The sequence below is a fragment of the Mya arenaria genome, chromosome 11 (assembly GCF_026914265.1).
Source record: "Mya arenaria isolate MELC-2E11 chromosome 11, ASM2691426v1".
Lineage (NCBI taxonomy): Eukaryota > Metazoa > Mollusca > Bivalvia > Myida > Myidae > Mya > Mya arenaria.
This window is the reverse complement of record NC_069132.1, coordinates 30,912,241-30,931,447: the sequence shown is the minus strand read 5'-3', so window position 1 is coordinate 30,931,447 and position 19,207 is coordinate 30,912,241. Positions and strand designations below refer to the sequence as shown.

The 19,207-nt window shown below is 39.3% G+C and overlaps 2 protein-coding genes and 1 non-coding gene across 3 annotated transcripts in view; 1 reads left to right on the top strand and 2 right to left on the bottom strand.

Moving 5' to 3' along the window:
• LOC128209021 (kinesin-like protein KIF26B) overlaps positions 1-13,117 on the bottom strand; it is a 150,943-nt gene extending 137,826 nt beyond the window's left edge. Inside the window, exon 1 of the mRNA XM_052912819.1 lies at positions 13,042-13,117. The gene's annotated coding sequence lies outside the window, so the exon portion shown is untranslated. The remainder of the gene's footprint in view (positions 1-13,041) is intronic.
• Trnak-cuu (transfer RNA lysine (anticodon CUU)) lies at positions 11,848-11,920 on the top strand. The gene has a single exon. It is a non-coding gene; the product is annotated as a tRNA-Lys (tRNA).
• Positions 13,118-16,137: 3,020 nt separating the features above from the next.
• LOC128208468 (serine/arginine repetitive matrix protein 2-like) lies at positions 16,138-19,066 on the bottom strand. Its single transcript, XM_052912032.1, has 4 exons — positions 17,827-19,066; positions 17,382-17,679; positions 16,830-17,297; positions 16,138-16,477 (listed from the first exon to the last, which is right to left on the bottom strand). The coding sequence occupies exons 1-4, from the start codon at positions 19,064-19,066 to the stop codon at positions 16,138-16,140; spliced, it is 2,346 nt and encodes a 781-aa protein (XP_052767992.1).
• Positions 19,067-19,207: the final 141 nt, after the last annotated feature.

The following is a 19,207-nucleotide window of genomic DNA, read 5'->3' as shown; positions in this document are numbered from 1 at the left end:
TAAATATGTATAGATATCTTATATTTCATAGAAACATACTCATGTTTTTTACAGTGATGTACACTGAAAATCATAAATACTGTGCTTTTGCAGATATTGGACACTTACAAACATTAAAGGCGGAACACGTTTGTTGCAGACTATTTATGAGTCAATTATGTTTCACTGGGAAGATTATGCCGTCCCTTAAGCTTTGAAGTTCCAAGCTTTCTTAAGGGTCCGCGCATACAGTCATAGGGGAACATAACCATTACAGATTCATTAAAATCGAAGAGGGTACTTGAGCGGTGATTTATTTACACAAAGAGCTCATTTCGTAAATACATCATTACTGATAATCATTACTTACAATTATGGCAAACATGCGCTTTGCCAGATATAAAAAACATGACGTTCACTATACAGTAATGTTTAAGGTTGTTAAAAATAAGAAAAAATATTGGTAAGAAAGTTTGAGATTCAGTCTGAAACTAAAGTTCTAACTAATATATTATTAAAAGCACGGAAAAAGTTTCGTGTTAAAGTAAAGTTCTATTTTTCAGCACGTCCGTGCGAAATAAGGTAATTTCATAAAAACGCACACACATACAAACACGTATAAACAACACGCTGAAGAAGGTACTGGCAATGCCTACTTATGTACCGATTATCTATTTGAACCTAATTGTAATAGCTTTTCTCCTTATCTTGAACCAGCAGAACGTCCCCGAGAATGAATGCGTTGTACTCAGCTTCTATATCTGTATCTATTGACGACTGGTAATGTTCGCCCAGACAACCTTTATATGGCTTCAGAGGAAGACAAATGTTCACATAGACAAATGCGTGCAGCCTTAGAAGAGATCTTAAGCAGTTTTTGTCTCACGAAGTGTAAATGTCTTGGAAGTCCCCAACGACAAGAAATTATCAGTAATACAGTTGTAACACTCGAATTCAAATTTCTTTTACATTAGAAAGTTGTCAGAACTCCATTTGAGACCCAGCATGGAGGCGGTGGCGATTCACAGGCCCGGTGCGTCTTCTTAGATAGTGATATATATATATATGGACGCAATACACGAGAGATAGTGATTATGTTCTTCCGTAAGAGAAAAAAGTACTTACGTCAGCAAAAACACGCATCTGCAAGTATTGACAACAGTAGACAGTAAATTATTCTTAATGAGACTGTCTGTTCTGGACAAAACCTTATTCTGAGTAGCAACACAACGAAGAAGCCTTCGCCGTGCAGCTTTCATCCCTGTTTTTAGATTAAACATTATATGTTTTACAACGATTGTGAGAAAGTTATGATAACTTATACTATGCCACTCTCGTTGCCACGATTTTGAGAGTGTGGGTACCCGGAGAAAACCCACGTGTCCGACTTGGTGACCACTAACCAAACTCACATGCGCACATGCTAGGAATCGAATCCGGATCGCCTTGGTGAGAAGCGAGTGCGCTAACCACTGCCCTAACCTGACAGCCACACATTTCTGTTGTTTTTTATCATTTCCAAAAGCTTCAATAGCCCATGATTATAATACCCCATGATTTTAAACTATCAAATAGTAAATAAAAGGCACATGTAGTGACTGCAGACATACTTAATATATTTATTTGTTCGTGAAATGAAACATTTCTTACCTATTGTAAAATCTGCTTAAATATTCCATATATACCCTTTCACGCAACAATTGAAACTGCACCCCAAAATCCATAGCTTGGCCAAACATGTTTATACACAGACGTGAAAAAGATAGTCCTGGAATGAACAGAAGCACAATCCCTGAACACTTGATGCTTCCAGAGATAATATAAATCATTAACACATAACCAAATTTCAATTATTTTGTTCAGATTTTGTCCAAGTTGTTAAGCAAATCACGAAGTGTAAACAAAAATTTCTCAGCTAATCCACAACAGGCATCTTCTCATAATAGCAAAAAAAACTTTAGAATTGATTCCCAAAGTTGCCATTTTTCCTGGTAACTCCAAGAAGACCTCGTTATCAAACATGACTTTATCATGATTTTTCATCAGACCAACATCCTTCTGAAGTTCCACAGTTATCCACACAGGATATTTTTTTCCGGAAAACTAACACAATACCTTTCAATTGCAGACAATTTACAGTGCTGCGAAGAATAATACAGAAAAAAGACAGCAATTGTGATATTATCCTATACACATAAATCCAAATTAATAATGTCAAGATAATTCGCCTTTTCGATAAAAAGGTAAACCGTTGTCATCACATTCTTGTTTTGAAGAAACACAGACAGGATTTGATTCTGTATGGTGTTCAAATCACGGCCTTTAAATAAGAAAATAAATCCCAAACAACCAGAATAAAACTTTCAAACTATGTGATGAAATCCACACATACACTGTATACCAGCTTAAAATTATTTTATATGATTAATGAGTTAATTGCTCATTAATAGAACAAAATTATGCTAAATAAACTTTTGATGAAATATATGCAACATGGAACGCATGATCCGCATTATAATGAATGTATTATTGTGTTCCCTTCCCGTACGAGAAAGAACATGATGGCATTGATGAGCTCTGCAAAAGACTGCAAATGCTCATAAGCCCATTCCCTTGATAAACATACACTTCAGTTCAAGACTCCGCGGATCCAGGGGAACATTTGGATGGGCATATAAAGTAGACAAGTGATCGTTATAACACATGGAAGAGTGTTTTCTCATTTACTTACCTTAGACTTTTTCCAGAAATGACCGTGAGTAATCAGCTTAAAAACCTAACTTGAAAGATGAATTTCATACAGGTTTTCGCTCATCTTTTGACGGGTGCGGTAATAAAAATAAATAGTGTTTGTTGACCTTAACTTTCCGGTAAATTGATAATAGACTGGTGTCAAGTAAGGCGTCCGCGTGTTTTTCGAACAAACAACAAATTACTTTTGAGAGATAAACTTACCCCCGTCGTCGGCAGTTTTTATGATTTAATTGTGATATAATTACTTTTAACAGTGAAATCCTCTGTGGTGGTTATATAACTAAGCCCTGTGATCAGAAAGATGAATTTAAACGACGTAAAGAACGACAAATTCAACGCAAAAATCTCTTCGGACGATAAAAGAAAGATCAAGGCATCAATTAGGACTTACCATTAAGCTTGTTCAAATAAAGTTTGACATGTCTTTTACGAAAACTATCCTCATGTTACCCACTGACGGTACATTAACCTTTCGCATAATGATCCAATTATGTCTTCGATGAGTGAAAACAGCAACAAAGTGTTTTGATTTAGGTACAAAAGTTCAAAATTATTTACATAAGAAATACAAGTTTGAAAATGCATATATATCGAGAATGCGTCTGTATACAAAGCCTTACATAAGCATGTTATGCTAGTCATATACGCGTATTTCGACAGAGGTTTTTACATGAAAAGTAGCTCCTTTTCAAATAATAGAACTTGCAAAACATTCTGCACATTATGTTCATCACATTGCATACACAACTCATGTATAATGTGCTGTCAATTTGATTTTTTTTGAAGAACTGTATTTTATAAATGAAAACTTTGTGATACGTCGTGTTTTTTTTTTAATAGCTCGTTTATTATAGGGAAAGGCATTGTTTCCAAGCAGTTTCAAGTTCACAAGTTCATTCATCAACACTCATGTCACAGACAGTATACCTTAAGCATATTGATGGTTTTCAAACATTATACATACTCAAAATGAACATTAGTTTACAATTTATATATTAAAATAGATGTCTACATACGCCACCTAATTGAATTACAGTAAAACCCCGTTTGTTCGAACTAGCTCGGCTCTAATTCACCGTTGGCTCGAACTCGCTCGGCTCGATTTCCCGTTAGCTCGAACTTGATGTAAAAGACCGATTGTTTCTACGAAATGTTAGCAATACCCCTTGGCTCGAACTTCCCGAGAGTCGAGGTATTTGCGCTGGTCCCTGGCAGTTCAAGTCAACGGGGTTTGACTGTATAATATTAAAGTCAAAGGTTGTCCGGTTAGCGCAGTGGTTAGCGCACTCGCTTCTCACCAAGGCGACCCGGGTTCGATTCCCGGCCTGGGCGCATGTGAGTTTGGTTAGTGGTCACCAAGCCGGACAAGTGGGTTTTCTCCGGGGTCTCCGGTTTCCCCCACAACACAAGACCACACTCTCGCGCAACATCGTGCCAACGAGAGTGATTAATATAAGTTGTTATAGCTTGTTTCACAATCGTTGTAAAATTAAATAAAGTTTAAACTAAAGTAATAAATAATGGAAGGGAACATTATGCTAGATTTGTCAAACTATATTTATCAACAACTTCTATAATCTATTAATTTCTTTGATTATTAGAACATTTGGAGATCGATGCAATTGTCTTTCAATGCTAGTTTGTTATATTTTCAGCAGAATAGCTACATTCAGTGAAATTCATCACCAATATTGTGCTACACTGTCATGTTCGACACAATGTCACTAACCTAAACAGAAAACAACACCCATGTTTTTGTCAACTTGAATCTTATGTTTTAATGTTGACCTGTTTCATGGCAAAATTGGAATTTTCCTGAGTACCCTTTAAAATACTTTAGAAAGAATAAGTGAGATAACAAAATAATCGCTGAGCTATATAATCTACGCGGAAATACGGGGATTATTCCATATCTACCTGTACGCAGTGGGGTCGGGAAACAGCAAGTGCCAAATTTGACCCCATGGCTGGAATGCGAACCCCTTGGTGTGACAACTTAATGAATCTTCTGCATTCTCATGCAATGGAATTTAGCTTTCATTAATTTTCACACGGCTTATCCCGTTTAAGGTCAAAACGATTAATTAAATGTATTGCAATGCATACAAATTGCAGTATCTCTTTGTAGACTTGAGCACTGATAAAATTTGAAAAGTCATTCTGTCAACTGTGTGGAGATATTTTTCCTGTGATTATTCAACAGATAGAGAAATGAAATATATAATTGAGTAAACTGGTTATAATAAAAGAATATCATTAAATGTTAGTTGAAATATGTAATTCATACAAATATTAATCATGGCTTACGTTCATTCCTGGTTAAGAACTAATGAAATACGCTCACGATAAGATGCCTTTGGTTTATGGCTACACTAAACACACACCTTATCTCCCGTTATATCAGTGACTATGGGTTTGTGTAGAACCCTTCCGTGATTAATCTGGTCAAAGACCTTCCTGAGTGCTAAACACGTAAATGTAACTTCCAAAGTTTGAACAATATAAAGATAACAGTTTGCGTCAATAACATTACCTCATTATCAATTGCGCCTCTTGTCTGAGTATTATCCGATGTTGTTAGGTGTTTTGTCGTTGTTGTTTCCAGAGCACGTTCCAAATTTTCCAAACTCTTGACCATCTTCTCTAATTTGTAAACTTCCATATCAAGGAGGTTATACAATGTATGATCTTTGCCTTTTTCAAAGTCGGCTGCTTCTGAGTTTGGGAAAATGTCAAGGTCGTCCTCCCGCGCAGACGACACTTTTTGGATGCCTCCGTAGCCATCCATCGTCGTAATAAGGGTATTTGTTTAACAAGTAATTCGGATGTTTTTGTTTCAGTGGGTAATTATTTTAATAAATGAAGCCACTGCTTTTACTTTCGTCTATCTACAGGCCAAAACTTGACGATCAATCAACGCTCGTTTGTCATTTGGAATCCAAACATTAAATATGTTCCGTATTTTGTAATGTCCAAAGTTTCATAAACGTATGTTAAAAGCCTCAAAGCATCCAAAGTTTTGTGATAAATTAAGTGTTATCACGTCTTATTAAACAAGTTGAATATAAAAAAAAATCCCAATAAATACCAGACATACATGTAAGCAAATCATGAAAATGACTAAAAATAAGATGCTGACGTTAAATTTCCAAAACTAGTCATAATAAAAATCTTAAAATTCTAACCAATTACTTCAATAAATCCATGACTAGACAAAATGCTTCATTAAATTTGAAACAAAGTTGGACATTGAAAATCGGATTTCTACAACCCCATATTACTTATAGTTATGCCCTACCCTATAATTAGGCCATACGGTTTCGCGGCCAGACCTCTAATCGTCCCCAGCTTTAATCGACCAACAAGGCGAAATGACTGAATCGATTGTATTTAGTGTAAGATTTTCGAATTTAGGCAATTTTGGTTACAGGGAAAAGCCAATTAGAAATAAGTCTCCAAATCTGTCTTAAATCGGATGATTTTTCTTTGACCATCACAGTAAGGTCACTCCAAACACTCTCGCCTCGTCCGTACATGTTGGTATGGCTTGAAATAGCCTCTAAACTTGAAATTGAGTTGTCGAGTAAAACTTCCTAACACTTCAATGCTAAGCAAATCACCTTCTAAAATCTAAAATACAATTTACAAAAAAAAGCTATTAAGATAACCTTATCTTCAAAAATATATACCTAAATGTTAATTTTATTTCCACATGTTTTTTGCACCTTCATGTGAGGTTATTACCTTCGTGGAAAAACAAATTTATTATTTTCAGCTTCAATTTTTATCTTCATTTTTCGAGTAACGAACATTTGCTTTAAATTGTTTAATTTTCATAAATAATAGCTCTTATCAAAAGTTCATTTTCCATGCACGCAGATTATCGTAAATATTCAATTTTATCTTAAATGGGGGCTATAATTTCAAGTGGTGATCACATAAAAATCGTCTGGAAATAAACATTAAACTGAAACCATTGACTTCAGGAACATATGCCATACTCGTATTTACTCTTGAGATTTGGCAAAAGACAGCATTGAATCCCACATATTTTGTTTGAGATTCAACGCAAAGTTTTAATTGATTACAAATACAGTCAAACCCCGTTTGCTCGAACTCGCTTGGCTCGAATTGCTTGTTGGCGCCAACTGGATGCAAAGGACCGATTTCATTATACTGAAGATAAGGATTCCCGTTTTGGCCGAAATTTCCGAGGCTTGAGGTATTTTTGCCGGTCCCTGGGAGTTAACAGTGATCAAACAAAACTACTTGCACATAGACTACGCATCGTTCGAGGTGATTAAAAAGCGTTATACACTATACACTGAGGTTGATTAGCGGACCTGTGTTGTAACGATCCTTATGGATAATAATTAAAAAAGTTATTTTCAGTCTAATATAAAGCCAATTAAGTAATGCCTTATTCAAATATATTTCCATGTGTACTGTGTGTAAATGTTTTTTGATTGAACGATATCAAAGTGGTTAAAACAAAACATATTTAGTTATTTACGCAACTAGATATTTAAAAAAAAGCCACAAAACCAAAAATACAGGAATTAAACAATATATAGTAAATATGTAGTCAGTATTAGTTGGACCTAAATGACATATGAGATTTTAAACACACACACGCACGCACGCACGCACGCACGCACGCACGCACGCACGCACACACACAACTCGTTTCGTTTTTCCTGAATTAGTACATTGTGTGAATTTATGACGTTTCCATAATACCAGGCATCAAGTGTAGTTATACATAATTAAAACCATTCAACGCTAAAACCGTAGACCCATATTTAATCCACGAGAGGCAGTGTTCCAGAACTCCAAGCAACCATTACAAAATCCTCAGAAAAAGAGTATGGTACCGAGTAGGATTCCGTGACAGGGTTTAGTTAATTGGCAATAGATACAAAACATCAAAGGACAATGCCGAATTTATACCCATGCCATGGGCATGTTTGCGTCCAACCACTTGGTTTAACAACTAGCATTCCAGGAAAAGTTCGGTAATTTTCTTGTTATTACGATGTGGTACGCCATTATATGGTTCCATATGATTGTTTCGTCCAAAAAAATCATCCACATTGACCGGAAATATGTCATCTTCATTTTGGCAATAAGAGAAGTTCGTTATCTTATTTTGACCTATAAGTAAGATTTGGGCGCTGCAACCGAAGTTAAAATGGTACCACTTTCGTGAGCAAAACAAATCCCCATCATATCAACGCAGGCTACAACATTTGTTTTCCCCCAAATAATATTGTAATATTAGTATGGCATATCCAGAACCACGAGGAGCTGCATTTGTGGAAAACAAAATGTTGTAAGGGTTTGAAATTCATCAACACGAGAAACAATGACAAGACTTTCAGTGGCCGAGACTTCCCTGCCGAGATAAATCTGGAAATTTTGATTAAAGTTGACTTATTGCTCTATTTTAATCCTTATATATTGTGTCAAACTCGAGGGTACGAAGTTATTTCGTACATGTGTATATTTTATCCTCCCATCCTGATCCTATGTAGTGTAAGTCCAACGTACCCGCCCCCCCCCCCCCCAACTTTGTCGAAGTTTACTTTTTATGCCAATATCGGAGAAATAAAACACGCTCAAAGTGCACTATTTCAGATCAGAAATTGTTAAAATTGCCTCTGAGGAATATCCCCCAAGCACCCTGCCAACATTAAAACTATTGAAATTTCGGTTTTAAGGGAGAGGCAAATTTCAAACGGCTGTTTCTTCACTTCCCTCTAACTTCAATTTCTGGACCCGACCCTGTGACGTATCCAAAAATAAATAAATGCATTCTTAAAAATTGAGAGCAATGTGTATCAATACATCTTTGGCGCAGCATAAACGGATCGAATCATAAAGAATGACAAAAATAATCAACATAAGGAAGACAAACTGTTTATATCAAAATGATGATATCTGCGGAATGGTTGGAAGATCTTGTATATGATCTGCAGCCTGAAGACAATCCACGGCTGTACGACCAGGTGATCAAGGCGTTTGTTGTGTTATGTCAGGTCGTGTACCGTACGTTTGAGTACAGACGGGAGTTGCATGCACAGGGTGCTTCATCTGAGAGGCAACAGCTGCCGGGAGTGTAAAACATAGCATCGCCCTCATCTATATTGCTTAGGAAATATTTTTTTTACATGAAATCTGCACTCATTTATTTGTTTGCATAATTGGTGTGCGATTTTTTCTTAGGTGTGTTTTGTAAAAAAAATAATATATACATAAAATGAGATGATTTTCTATGCATTACACTGCCGTAAAAATGCACACACTTGCATTATGTATAACCCCAAAGCTTGAAAAAGCCGAAGTGTATCTTCTAGTCAAAGACATCAATGTATTCCGTAACCGTTGTTCGATATTTAGTAAATACTTCAAGGAACGAAAACTTTGGCAGTTCTGGTGAACATTGAATTAATCCAAGTTCTCATTCTGGTCACCGTCGGCGACCACGGTACTTTAATCCGTAACACTTCGTAAATAGCTTAGCATAGCGTAGTAAGTGCATCGGGGGTATCGACGACACGACGGGTCTTGATATTTATTAGGTCTGCATATTGTCACACAAATTCAATATCTATGACAGTTTCTTGATGTTAAGTATGTTATGGACCGAGTCATAAAAACAGTTGTTACGATCTTTCAATGAAATAAGCCCACAAGAAATATCCTTTACCTTGACAAGACTGGAGATCAGACTTTGTTTATTTAAAAAATAACAAATTTATGTATGACGATACGATACGAATACTGTATTGCAAAGGTCCTTTCAAAAAGCAAAAAGGCTAGTGACAAGTCTATTACCAACTAAGATACGGTTGACAGTGCCCACTACCCCACAGCACTCCAGTTCCAGGGCCCTGGTTGAAGCTTCAACATGTTCCATAAACACCTGGAGTACCACACAATTTACAGAATTCTCCTTCCCCTCCCAGATTAGCACCTCTCGTATTTCTGTCATTGCATATCGCAGCACGAAACCCTGATTATTTCGACAGGAAGGCATGCCTGTAGCATATTTCCCGCCAATAAATCACCGACGGCACGAGTTGCACGGGTAATTATGGCGTCGACTAATGGTTCCACCAGTTCCACTGCTAAAAACATGGGCAGGTAAAAAACAAGAAACTCATTAAGTGAACACAAATGTTAGATAAGCGAAACTGAGTGAATGAATGAGCCATAGGAGTATTTTTTTCGAGAAGATTTTGTTGAAAATTGTACACACGCTCAAATGTATGTGCGGGGTGTTTTGGTAATAACATACCTTTGCATTTGTCATGGTTCTAAAGACAACCTTTCTTGTTCGCAACATTCTCGTAAACCAGAGCGATGATGCTATGCGTACTAGATTAATCATTTAATATAAAAATATCAAACCCCTGATGGAATAAAATGGTTCGCAGTGGCAGTGTCCTTTCTAAGCAATATTTACATGATGTACATTTAATTTTGTATTATTAAAAGAACCTCAAAACTTAAGAAGCGGTTTCACGTGGACAGATACTATAAGCCCACATATCTTGGACCGTCGGGAGCACTGTCAAAATGGCATTTTCAGAGAAATAATTGGTTTTAATGACTATAAAATAAGTGTGTTAGACACATGCAGTTATAACGCGAGGGCTTATTGCAATACTGTTTTAACACAATCTTTTTCTACTTGAGTTACAAGCATCTTGCACTAAGCCTGCGAAGGTGTATTTCTCTGGATAACACGTGGCAATTCCATAAATAGAATCCGGGACAGCCAGTGGCCTCTATATATTTTGCAAGTATGGTGGGTAATTGGGACCAAAATTTCCGTGTCATTTTTTTGGTGCTTAGTTGAACAACCGGTGCATTTCTTAGTAAGAAAACATGCTTTTATTTAAACACAAAAAGTTTTACAAGAGTGCCGTTGCTTTCTCACCATTTTATAAAATGAATTGAAGGGTAGTTTAATAAGGCACTTAGGCAGCTATATAATGTGTACATTTTTCATCGTATTTTATCGACCCCACTTTATATCGCGATTTACTGCATGCCGATTCCATTTGCTTATATTGATTACAAGAAACTTCTTGGACAGGTAATGAAGGCAAAGCCTGCTGTATTCTGTACTGTATCGTGCAATACTGTACAGTGATCTACCGTTGTTTGCTTTGTTAATATGTACTGTACCTCTCTATTGCCTAGGCTATTGGCATAGTTACATTTAGTAAACACATGCTAACAACTAAACACAAACAACGTGATTAACAACACCGTTGTTAACTTCTTGATGATGTGCTCACGCATTTTCAAAGATGCTGAAACAATATATTGTCTCATAGATCTATTTCAAGAGCAGTTACGCCGTTGTTAACCTTAACGAAGTTCTGAACAATCGTCCCACTGATCAGTCATTTTAAATCTAGGTAAACTACATACAGTTATTGGAAAGTTGAGATTTTCGTTCTGATAAAATCATCTACTGAGTACAGTACACAATACAGGTGTCAGTTCGTCGTGATGCTGGCAGCATGTTTTGATCAGCTGTTGGCGGGGTTTGTCACTCACGGACAGGATAGCTGTCAAACACTACTGTACAGTACATCACATGGTGATGAGGGAAATAATTGGTGAATTATTAGGCCCTAAAGAACCTCTGTGCAACCTGGCACAAGTTATTGGTCCCAGGTTCAACCTACTGATACAGTTCCCTAAGAGTACTGTCAGAACTGTTTTTGCAGTACATTAGTAAATTATCTTAATTTCTCTTGAAATTTGAATGTAATGATGACATTTGCAAACAATTTATTTTGTACTGTACAGTAGACATAATTATTTTTATTCTTAAAAATATTCCAATAAAATATAAATGGTAAAAAGTTGTGGGAATCGTACGTTAATCATTCTCATTTCGCAAAGGTTTGTTAATGATAAATCAAACTTAACATCATAGCTCTAGTGTACGAGAATGAACTAAATCGTCTAGGCAACTTGACAACGATCTAGTAACTTTATTGCGGTATTACTGTATCTATTTATAGAATGTTTACGGTCCATTGAACATTTGTATGCTATCTTTATAAATAACGTTTGACGCTGTGTCTATCAGCCCGGCTAGCTCAGTCGGTAGAGCACGAGACTCTTAATCTCGGGGTCGTGGGTTCGAGCCCCACGTTGGGCGATTAACTTTTTCATCTTAATCGGCATTTTTCAAGATCTTACAATTAATTTCAACATTATATACAATAATTCTTTGTTAATTGGTTGGTATACATTTGAAAGATTATGTTAATTTATAATCAATTCGCAAATGTAGCTTAATCATACAACAACAATTTGGGAAAAATAACGATTTTCATTATTTTTTAAATTATATTTATTGCTTGAACATTAATCATGATTAGTAATTTGTGGTGTGAAACGGCTTCCATAGATATGTATCTGGGTTTAGGTTTATTCTGGCAAATTTCCAAAAATAGATGCTCGCTGCAGGGTCGGTGACTGCTCTTCTGACCCATATATAACGTTGACTCGCAACTTGTTTTGGCAGGGAAACTGCACGCGCACTTTTCGTGGAAGTATCGAAGGGAATCAAGACTTTTGCGCAATACTTTTCAGTATCACGGACATACATAATTATAAGCCCGTGCGTGACTTTATTGTATATTTCTACCGAATTACTGGATTTAACGGATATGAGTTTTGTCATACCCAATTGATTTTCTGTTAAGCGTCACTTTCTTACCTACATACCAGGCATTTCCAGGCAGGGAAAACAACTAAAATTATTGTGTCGAAGTAAACAAACATAATTCATACACTCCATTCAACTATGTGGGCGCTTGGAAAACCAGCATCCCGGCAATGTAAAAGTTAAAAACACTAAGTACTTGTATAAAGTTTATACATAACTAACAAATCCTACTCCTAATAATAATAATAATAATAATAATAATAATAATAATAACAATAATAATAATAATAATAATAATAATAATAATAATAATAATAGTAATAATAATAACAATAAAAACAACTCAATCTATTTATATAAGAATAGTGAATATAAAGATCAATACATATTGCTTTATAACACCGTCGTTCAAAGCAAAACTATCTGAAGATGCAGAACAATTTCGATATATTATTTACCCAATTTATAATTAAACCATCTGTCAAATTCGCGTGCCGCAAATAAATATTGGCGGTAAAACGGATTATGGAGTAATTTGAGTCAGTAAGGAGTAATTCCTGTAAGCATTATGTAAGTGTTTCCAGATGAGGAAGAGCTAAACAACTCACCTTGTCTAGGTTATGATATTTATTCCATCATGGTCCGAAAACAGCTCACAAAACGTCTGAGGGTGCGACAATTACTTCGAAATAATCTGATTTATATTGCCATAGATACAGTTTTAATTCGATACACAAGCTGTACTTTACTCATGTTTAAACTGTTTCTATTCCAGTTTTCAAGAAAACAGAGCGATATGAAAATATGTGCGCGAAACATTGTTAACAACGAAATTATAGCCAAAATGATTATTATGTTGGGTTTATGTTTACCATCATATCTATCGCACGTGGGATAATTCCGGTCAATGGAGCTAAGGTGTAAACCAAATAAAAAATGTTGGTTTCCGGCATTCCAAACTACCCTATATATATTTTTGCATACGACCCTATTTTTTTTAACTGCAGACAGATGTTTTTTTTGTGTGTGTTTTTTTATTTGCTTTTGGGATACATAGTTGGTAGTTTCTAAGTCTAATGTTTCCGGATAATTTGGCGACGATATAAAGACACAGGTTAACTAATTAAATAGACTCGTTTAAAAATATCCCAACCTACCAATAAAGTGGTCGTACCAACAATAACTCGTATTTTTTAGCATATTTATTATCTGTTTAAGCTGGTTTAAGCGGTTTTTGTTGTTGTTTCTTACTTAAAACCTTTATGTTTATTTGGCTAGGGTGGGTGGGTGGACGGGGGGGGGGGGAACTCCCTTACATGGATGTCGAATGTAACTCAGCATCCGCGCAAGCGTGGAAGTTGGGACCGGTTTTGTTCATTAGGTGGCTAAACACATTATTCAACCATTTATTGTCGGTACGAACGACGTACAGACCCTATGGTTATGTTATGGCGGAGAATTCGGAAACAAACATTTTTTCTTCAATTTGGCCTAAAGCAAATGTATAAAGTTGATGGGCCAGTTATTTTATAAACAGTTACAAAACTTGTGAGGACCGATTTGATTGACACAACACTTGGCAAACATCAGGTGTGCCGCCTGGCCATACCTTGGAGAAACCGTTTAATTAATAAGAGAACCGACTTTTCCTTGATGTTTTTCTTACCAGAACGTAAACTCTCGCTAATTCTTAAACTTACGATCTTTGAAGTGTGTTCTGGAAAAGCTAACTCTTTTCTTTTATTCTTTTTCCAGATAATGGTAAGTAAGTTTCATGATGATCGTAATTTTCGAGAAACCCGAAATGATTTTATTTCTAGTTATTTTCAAAAAAGTTGAAAATGCAATATTGATTATTACAAGGGAGAGTAATATCAACTGCATTCTGCAAAGTAATTCAAGCAATTGCGTCCCTTTGTCCATCAGCCGGATTAACCGTGTAGTTTTATAAGCCGAAACAAAATCGTCAAACGTCTCTAATGGCATTTATTTATATGGATTTATCTACAGCAAATGCCGAAAAAGTAACGGATCGAAAAAGTACATTTTTGATGAAAATTTGCCACTTTCTGGACGGATGTTTTTCCAGTCTTGTATTATGAAGTGTTGAAGTGTTAAAATGGCCATGCTCATCTTTACCCCGTTGCAGCATCAGATTCAGTTCTAAGAAAGAGTAATTCAATTTCTAAGGCGAAATCGTTTGGGTCATTTGCATATCACGGACAGTTTATCGTTTATGGTGACGTTAAAACTGAAAACGCCCGGAATGGTTTGAAAATTGCAGTAAAAATATGTATTTCGGCATTAAGGGAACTGTGACGTTACATCGTCACCCGACGTCATAGTATATCGCCGATAACTGACGTGTCATCATCATCATCATCATCATCATCATCATCATCATCATCATCATTATCATCATCCATCTTCATCATCATCATCAACATCACCATCATCATCATCATCATCATCATCATCATCATCATCATCACCACCACCACCACCACCACCACCATCATCATCATCATCATCATCATCATCATCATCATCACACGACCCGCTTGCTAAAAAACTAAGTAACGCCACAAACACATTAAGTCTAAGCACATCTGTATCATGCTTTACAGAACATCTGGTCTCTTTAGAAAATATAATTAAGCGTTAATTCCATGATTAAAAATGAGCCCAACAACACAGACAGTTACAAGACTTCACTTATACCTCTACGTTTACCATCAGCAAGGTTTTTATTATTTTTTCCCGGATTTTTTATGTGTGTAAGATAGCTACAGTAGGTTGGTTTCCAGAGGTTAGTTGGTATTGCCTGATTTATGTTCACAGGATATTGTCTTGTTCCGCTTTAAGTATTTTGAAGATTTTATAGGTTTTGGGACCTGTGATCACGACGAGCCGGAAACGCCTGCACAAGGCGCTTCTGGAGGAGGATGTCACCAGGAAGTACACGAAAAGGCTCGTCACCATAGTTATCACACAATACGGTAGGATGTATCTAAAAGTGATAAAACAAGTTCCATTTTCGGATATCCCCTTTCATTTATATACTTACTAATTTTACTTATTTTGATAACCGTAGAATCTGAAAGTATGATCAAATGATTTTCACGTAAAATAAAACACGCTGTTGTGTAACAATGTATATTTCTTATTTAAAAACAGATATATTCGCTGTATTCGATCTGTATACTGAATAAATTGATCAAACAATTTAAGCGACATTATTTTCATCTTTTTTTGTCATTATTATTATCATCATTTAAACACATTTTGGTAACTTAAAATTTTCTAGTAATTTCTCAACGAAATCTAGTCCCTAACCTTATTTTTTACCGATTTTTAAATGCCTGTGTTTCGATCATTTGAGAACAAATTAAATATTGTACAGTATGCATTTTTTGATTTATTGAAATAGCTCTATACTTATAAGATAAAAGCGGTATACCTCCTGAAATCCGCCATGTTCACAACGCCTTACCGGAGCGGAGACCTATTACTGTGGACAAGTTTGACAAGCTGACGCAGATATAAAGAGTAAGTGACAGTCTAGTTTGTCTCTGGCAGCTGGGCATGTCTATACCAGATGGGTTTGTCCCTAGAAAATGGGCATGTCCCTGGCAGCTAGGCTTCTCCCTGGTAAGTTGGCTTGTCCATAATAGCGAGGCTACTCCCTGGCAGCTTGCTTGTCTTTACCAGATAGGCTTGTCCCTAGAAAATGGGCATGTCCCTGGCAGCTGGGCTTCTCCCTGGTAAGTTGGTTTGTCTATAATAGCTGGGCTAGTGCCTGGCAGCTGGGCATGTCTATACCAGATGGGCTTGTCCCTAGAAAATGGGCATGTCCCTGGCAGCTGGGCTTCTCCCTGGTAAGTTGGCTTGTCTATAATAGCGAGGCTTGTGCCTGGCAGCTGGGCATGTCTATACCAGATGGGCTTGTCCCTAGAATATGGGCATGTCCCTGGCAGCTGGTCTTCTCCCTGGTAAGATGGCTTGTTTATAACAGCTGGGCTAGACCCTGGCAGCTGGGCTTGTCTATAACAGATGAGCTTCTCCCTGATAGCTGGGCTTGTCTATAGCAGCTGGGCTTGACCCTGGCACGTGTACTTGTCTATAACAGATAGACTAGTCCCTGACAGCTGGGATTGTCTTTAACAGCTGGACTAGTCCCTGGTAGCTGGGCTTGTCTATAACAGATGAGCTTCTCCTTGGTAGTAGGACTTGTCTAGAACAGCTGGGCTAGTTTCTGGCAGCTGGGCTTGTCTATAATAGCTGGGCTTGTCCCTGGCAGCTGAGGTTGTCTATTACAGCTGGGCTAGTCCCTGGCAGCTGGGCTTGTCTATAACAGCTGGACTAGTCCCTGGTAGCTGGTCTTGTCTATAATAGCTGGGCTAGTCCCTGGTAGCTGGGCTCGTCTATAGTAACTGGGTTTGTCTTTAGCAACTGTGCTTCTTCTTGGCAGCTGGGCTTGTCTATAGTAGTCGGGCTTGTCTTTAGCAGATAAGCTTGTCCCCGACAGCTAGAATTTTTACCTGGAAACTTGGCTTCTTCCTGCCTGGGCCTGTCCATGGCAGCTGGGCTTGTCTCTGCCAGCGGGGCTTGTCCCTGGCAGCTGGACTTGTCCCTGACAGCTGGGCTTGTCTCTGCCAGCGGGGCTTGTCCCTGACAGCTGGGTTTGTCCCTGGCAGCTGGGCTTGTTCCAAGCAGCTTGGCTTGTCCCTGGCAGCTGGGCTTGTCCCTGACAGCTGGACTTATTCCTAGCAGCTTAGCTTGTCCCTGGCAGCTGGGCTTGTCCCAGACAGCCGGTCTTCTCCCTGGCAGCTTTGCTCGTCCCTGGCATCTTCTTGGCTTGTCCCTGGCAGCTGTGCTTGTTCCTGGCAGCTGAACTTGTCCCTGACAGCTGGGCTTGTCCCTGGTATCTTCTTGGCTTGTCCCTGACAGCTGGGCTTGTCCCTGGCATCTTCTTGGCTTATCCCTGGCAGCTGTGCTTGTTCCTGGCAGCTGGACTTGTCCCTGACAGCTGGACTTGTTCCTGGCACCTTCTTGGCTTGTCACTGACAGCTGGGCTTGTCCCTGGTACCTTCTTGGCTTGTCCCTGACAGCGAGGCTTGTCCCTGGCACCTTCTTGGCTTGTCCCTGACAGCTGTGCTTGTCCCTGGCATCCTCTTGGCTTGTCCCTGACAGCTGGACTTGTCCCTGACAGCTGGGCTTGTCCCTGGCATCTTTTTGGCTTGTCCCTGACAGCGGGGCTTGTCCCTGGCATCTTCTTGGCTTGTCCCTGACAGCGGGGCTTGTCCCTGGCATCTTCTTGGCTTGTCCCTGACAGCTGGACTTGTCCCTGACAGCTGGGCTTGTCCCTGGCATCTTTTTGGCTTGTCCCTGACAGCTGGGCTTGTCCCTGGCACCTTCTTGGCTTGTCCCTGACAGCGGGGCTTGTCCCTGGCATCTTCTTGGCTTGTCCTTGACAGCTGGACTTGTCCCTGACAGCTGGGCTTGTTCCTGGCACATTCTTGGCTTGTCCCTGACAGCGGGGCTTGTCCTTGACAGCGGGGCTTGTCTTTGACAGCTGGACTTGTCCCTGACAGCTGGGCTTGTCCCTGGCATCTTTTTGGCTTGTCCCTGACAGCGGGGCCTGTCCCTGGCATCTTCTTGGCTTGTCCTTGACAGCTGGACTTGTCCCTGACAGCTGGGCTTGTTCCTGGCACATTCTTGGCTTGTCCCTGACAGCGGGGCTTGTCCTTGACAGCGGGGCTTGTCTTTGACAGCTGGACTTGTCCCTGACAGCTGGGCTTGTCCCTGGCATCTTTTTGGCTTGTCCCTGACAGCGGGGCCTGTCCCTGGCATCTTCTTGACTTGTCCCTGACAGCTGGACTTGTCCCTGACAGCTGGGCTTGTCCCTGGCATCTTCTTGGCTTCTCCCTGACAGCTGGGCTTGTCCCTGGCATCTTTTTGGCTTGTCCCTGACAGCGGGGCCTGTCCCTGGCATCTTCTTGGCTTGTCCTTGACAGCGGGACTTGTCCTTGACAGCGGGGCGTGTCCCTGACAGCTGGAATTGTCCCTGACAGCTGGGCTTGTCCCTGGCATCTTCTTGGCTTGTCCCTGACAGCTGGGCTTGTCCCTAGCATCTTTTTGGCTTGTCCCTGACAGCGGGGCCTTTCCCTGGCATCTTCTTGGCTTGTCCTTGACAGCTGGACTTGTCCCTGACAGCTGGGCTTGTTCCTGGCACCTTCTTGGCTTGTCCCTGACAGCTGGGCTTGTTCCTGGCACCTTTTTGGCTTGTCCCTGACAGCGGGGCTTGTCCTTGACAGCTGGGCTTGTCCCTGACAGCTGGGCCTGTCCCTGGCATCTTCTTGGCTTGTCCTTGACAGCTGGACTTGTCCCTGACAGCTGGGCTTGTTCCTGGCATCTTTTTGGCTTGTCCCTGACAGCTGGGCCTGTCCCTGGCATCTTCTTGGCTTGTCCTTGACAGCGGGGCTTGTCCTTGACAGCGGGGCTTGTTCCTGGCACCTTCTTGGCTTGTCCTTGACAGCGGGGCTTGTCCTTGACAGCTGGGCTTGTCCCTGACAGCTGGGTTTGTCCCTGGCAGCTTGGCTTGTCCCTAGCAGCTGGGCTTGTCCCTGGCATTTTATTGGCTTGCCCCTGGCAGCTTGGCTTGTCCCTGACAGCTGGGCCTGTTCCTGTAGTTTAAAGTGTATAGTTAGTAACGGGCTGTCCCCCTTGCAACTGAGCTTGCCCCCGGCTCCTTATCCCTTATATTTCTACTCT

Excerpts from the sequence above, each read along its gene's own strand:
- LOC128208468 (XM_052912032.1), bottom strand. The coding sequence starts at position 19,066 with ATGCCAGGGACAAGCCCAGCTGCTAGGGACAAGCCAAGCTGCCAGGGA. Across the intron at positions 17,298-17,381 it reads TGCCAGGGACAAGCCCAGCT|GGACAAGCCAAGAAGATGCC; the intron begins GTCAGGGACAAG and ends CACAGCTGCCAG. Across the intron at positions 16,478-16,829 it reads AGCTACCAGGGACTAGCCCA|ACAAGCCCAGCTGCCAGGGT; the intron begins GCTATTATAGAC and ends CATCTGTTATAG.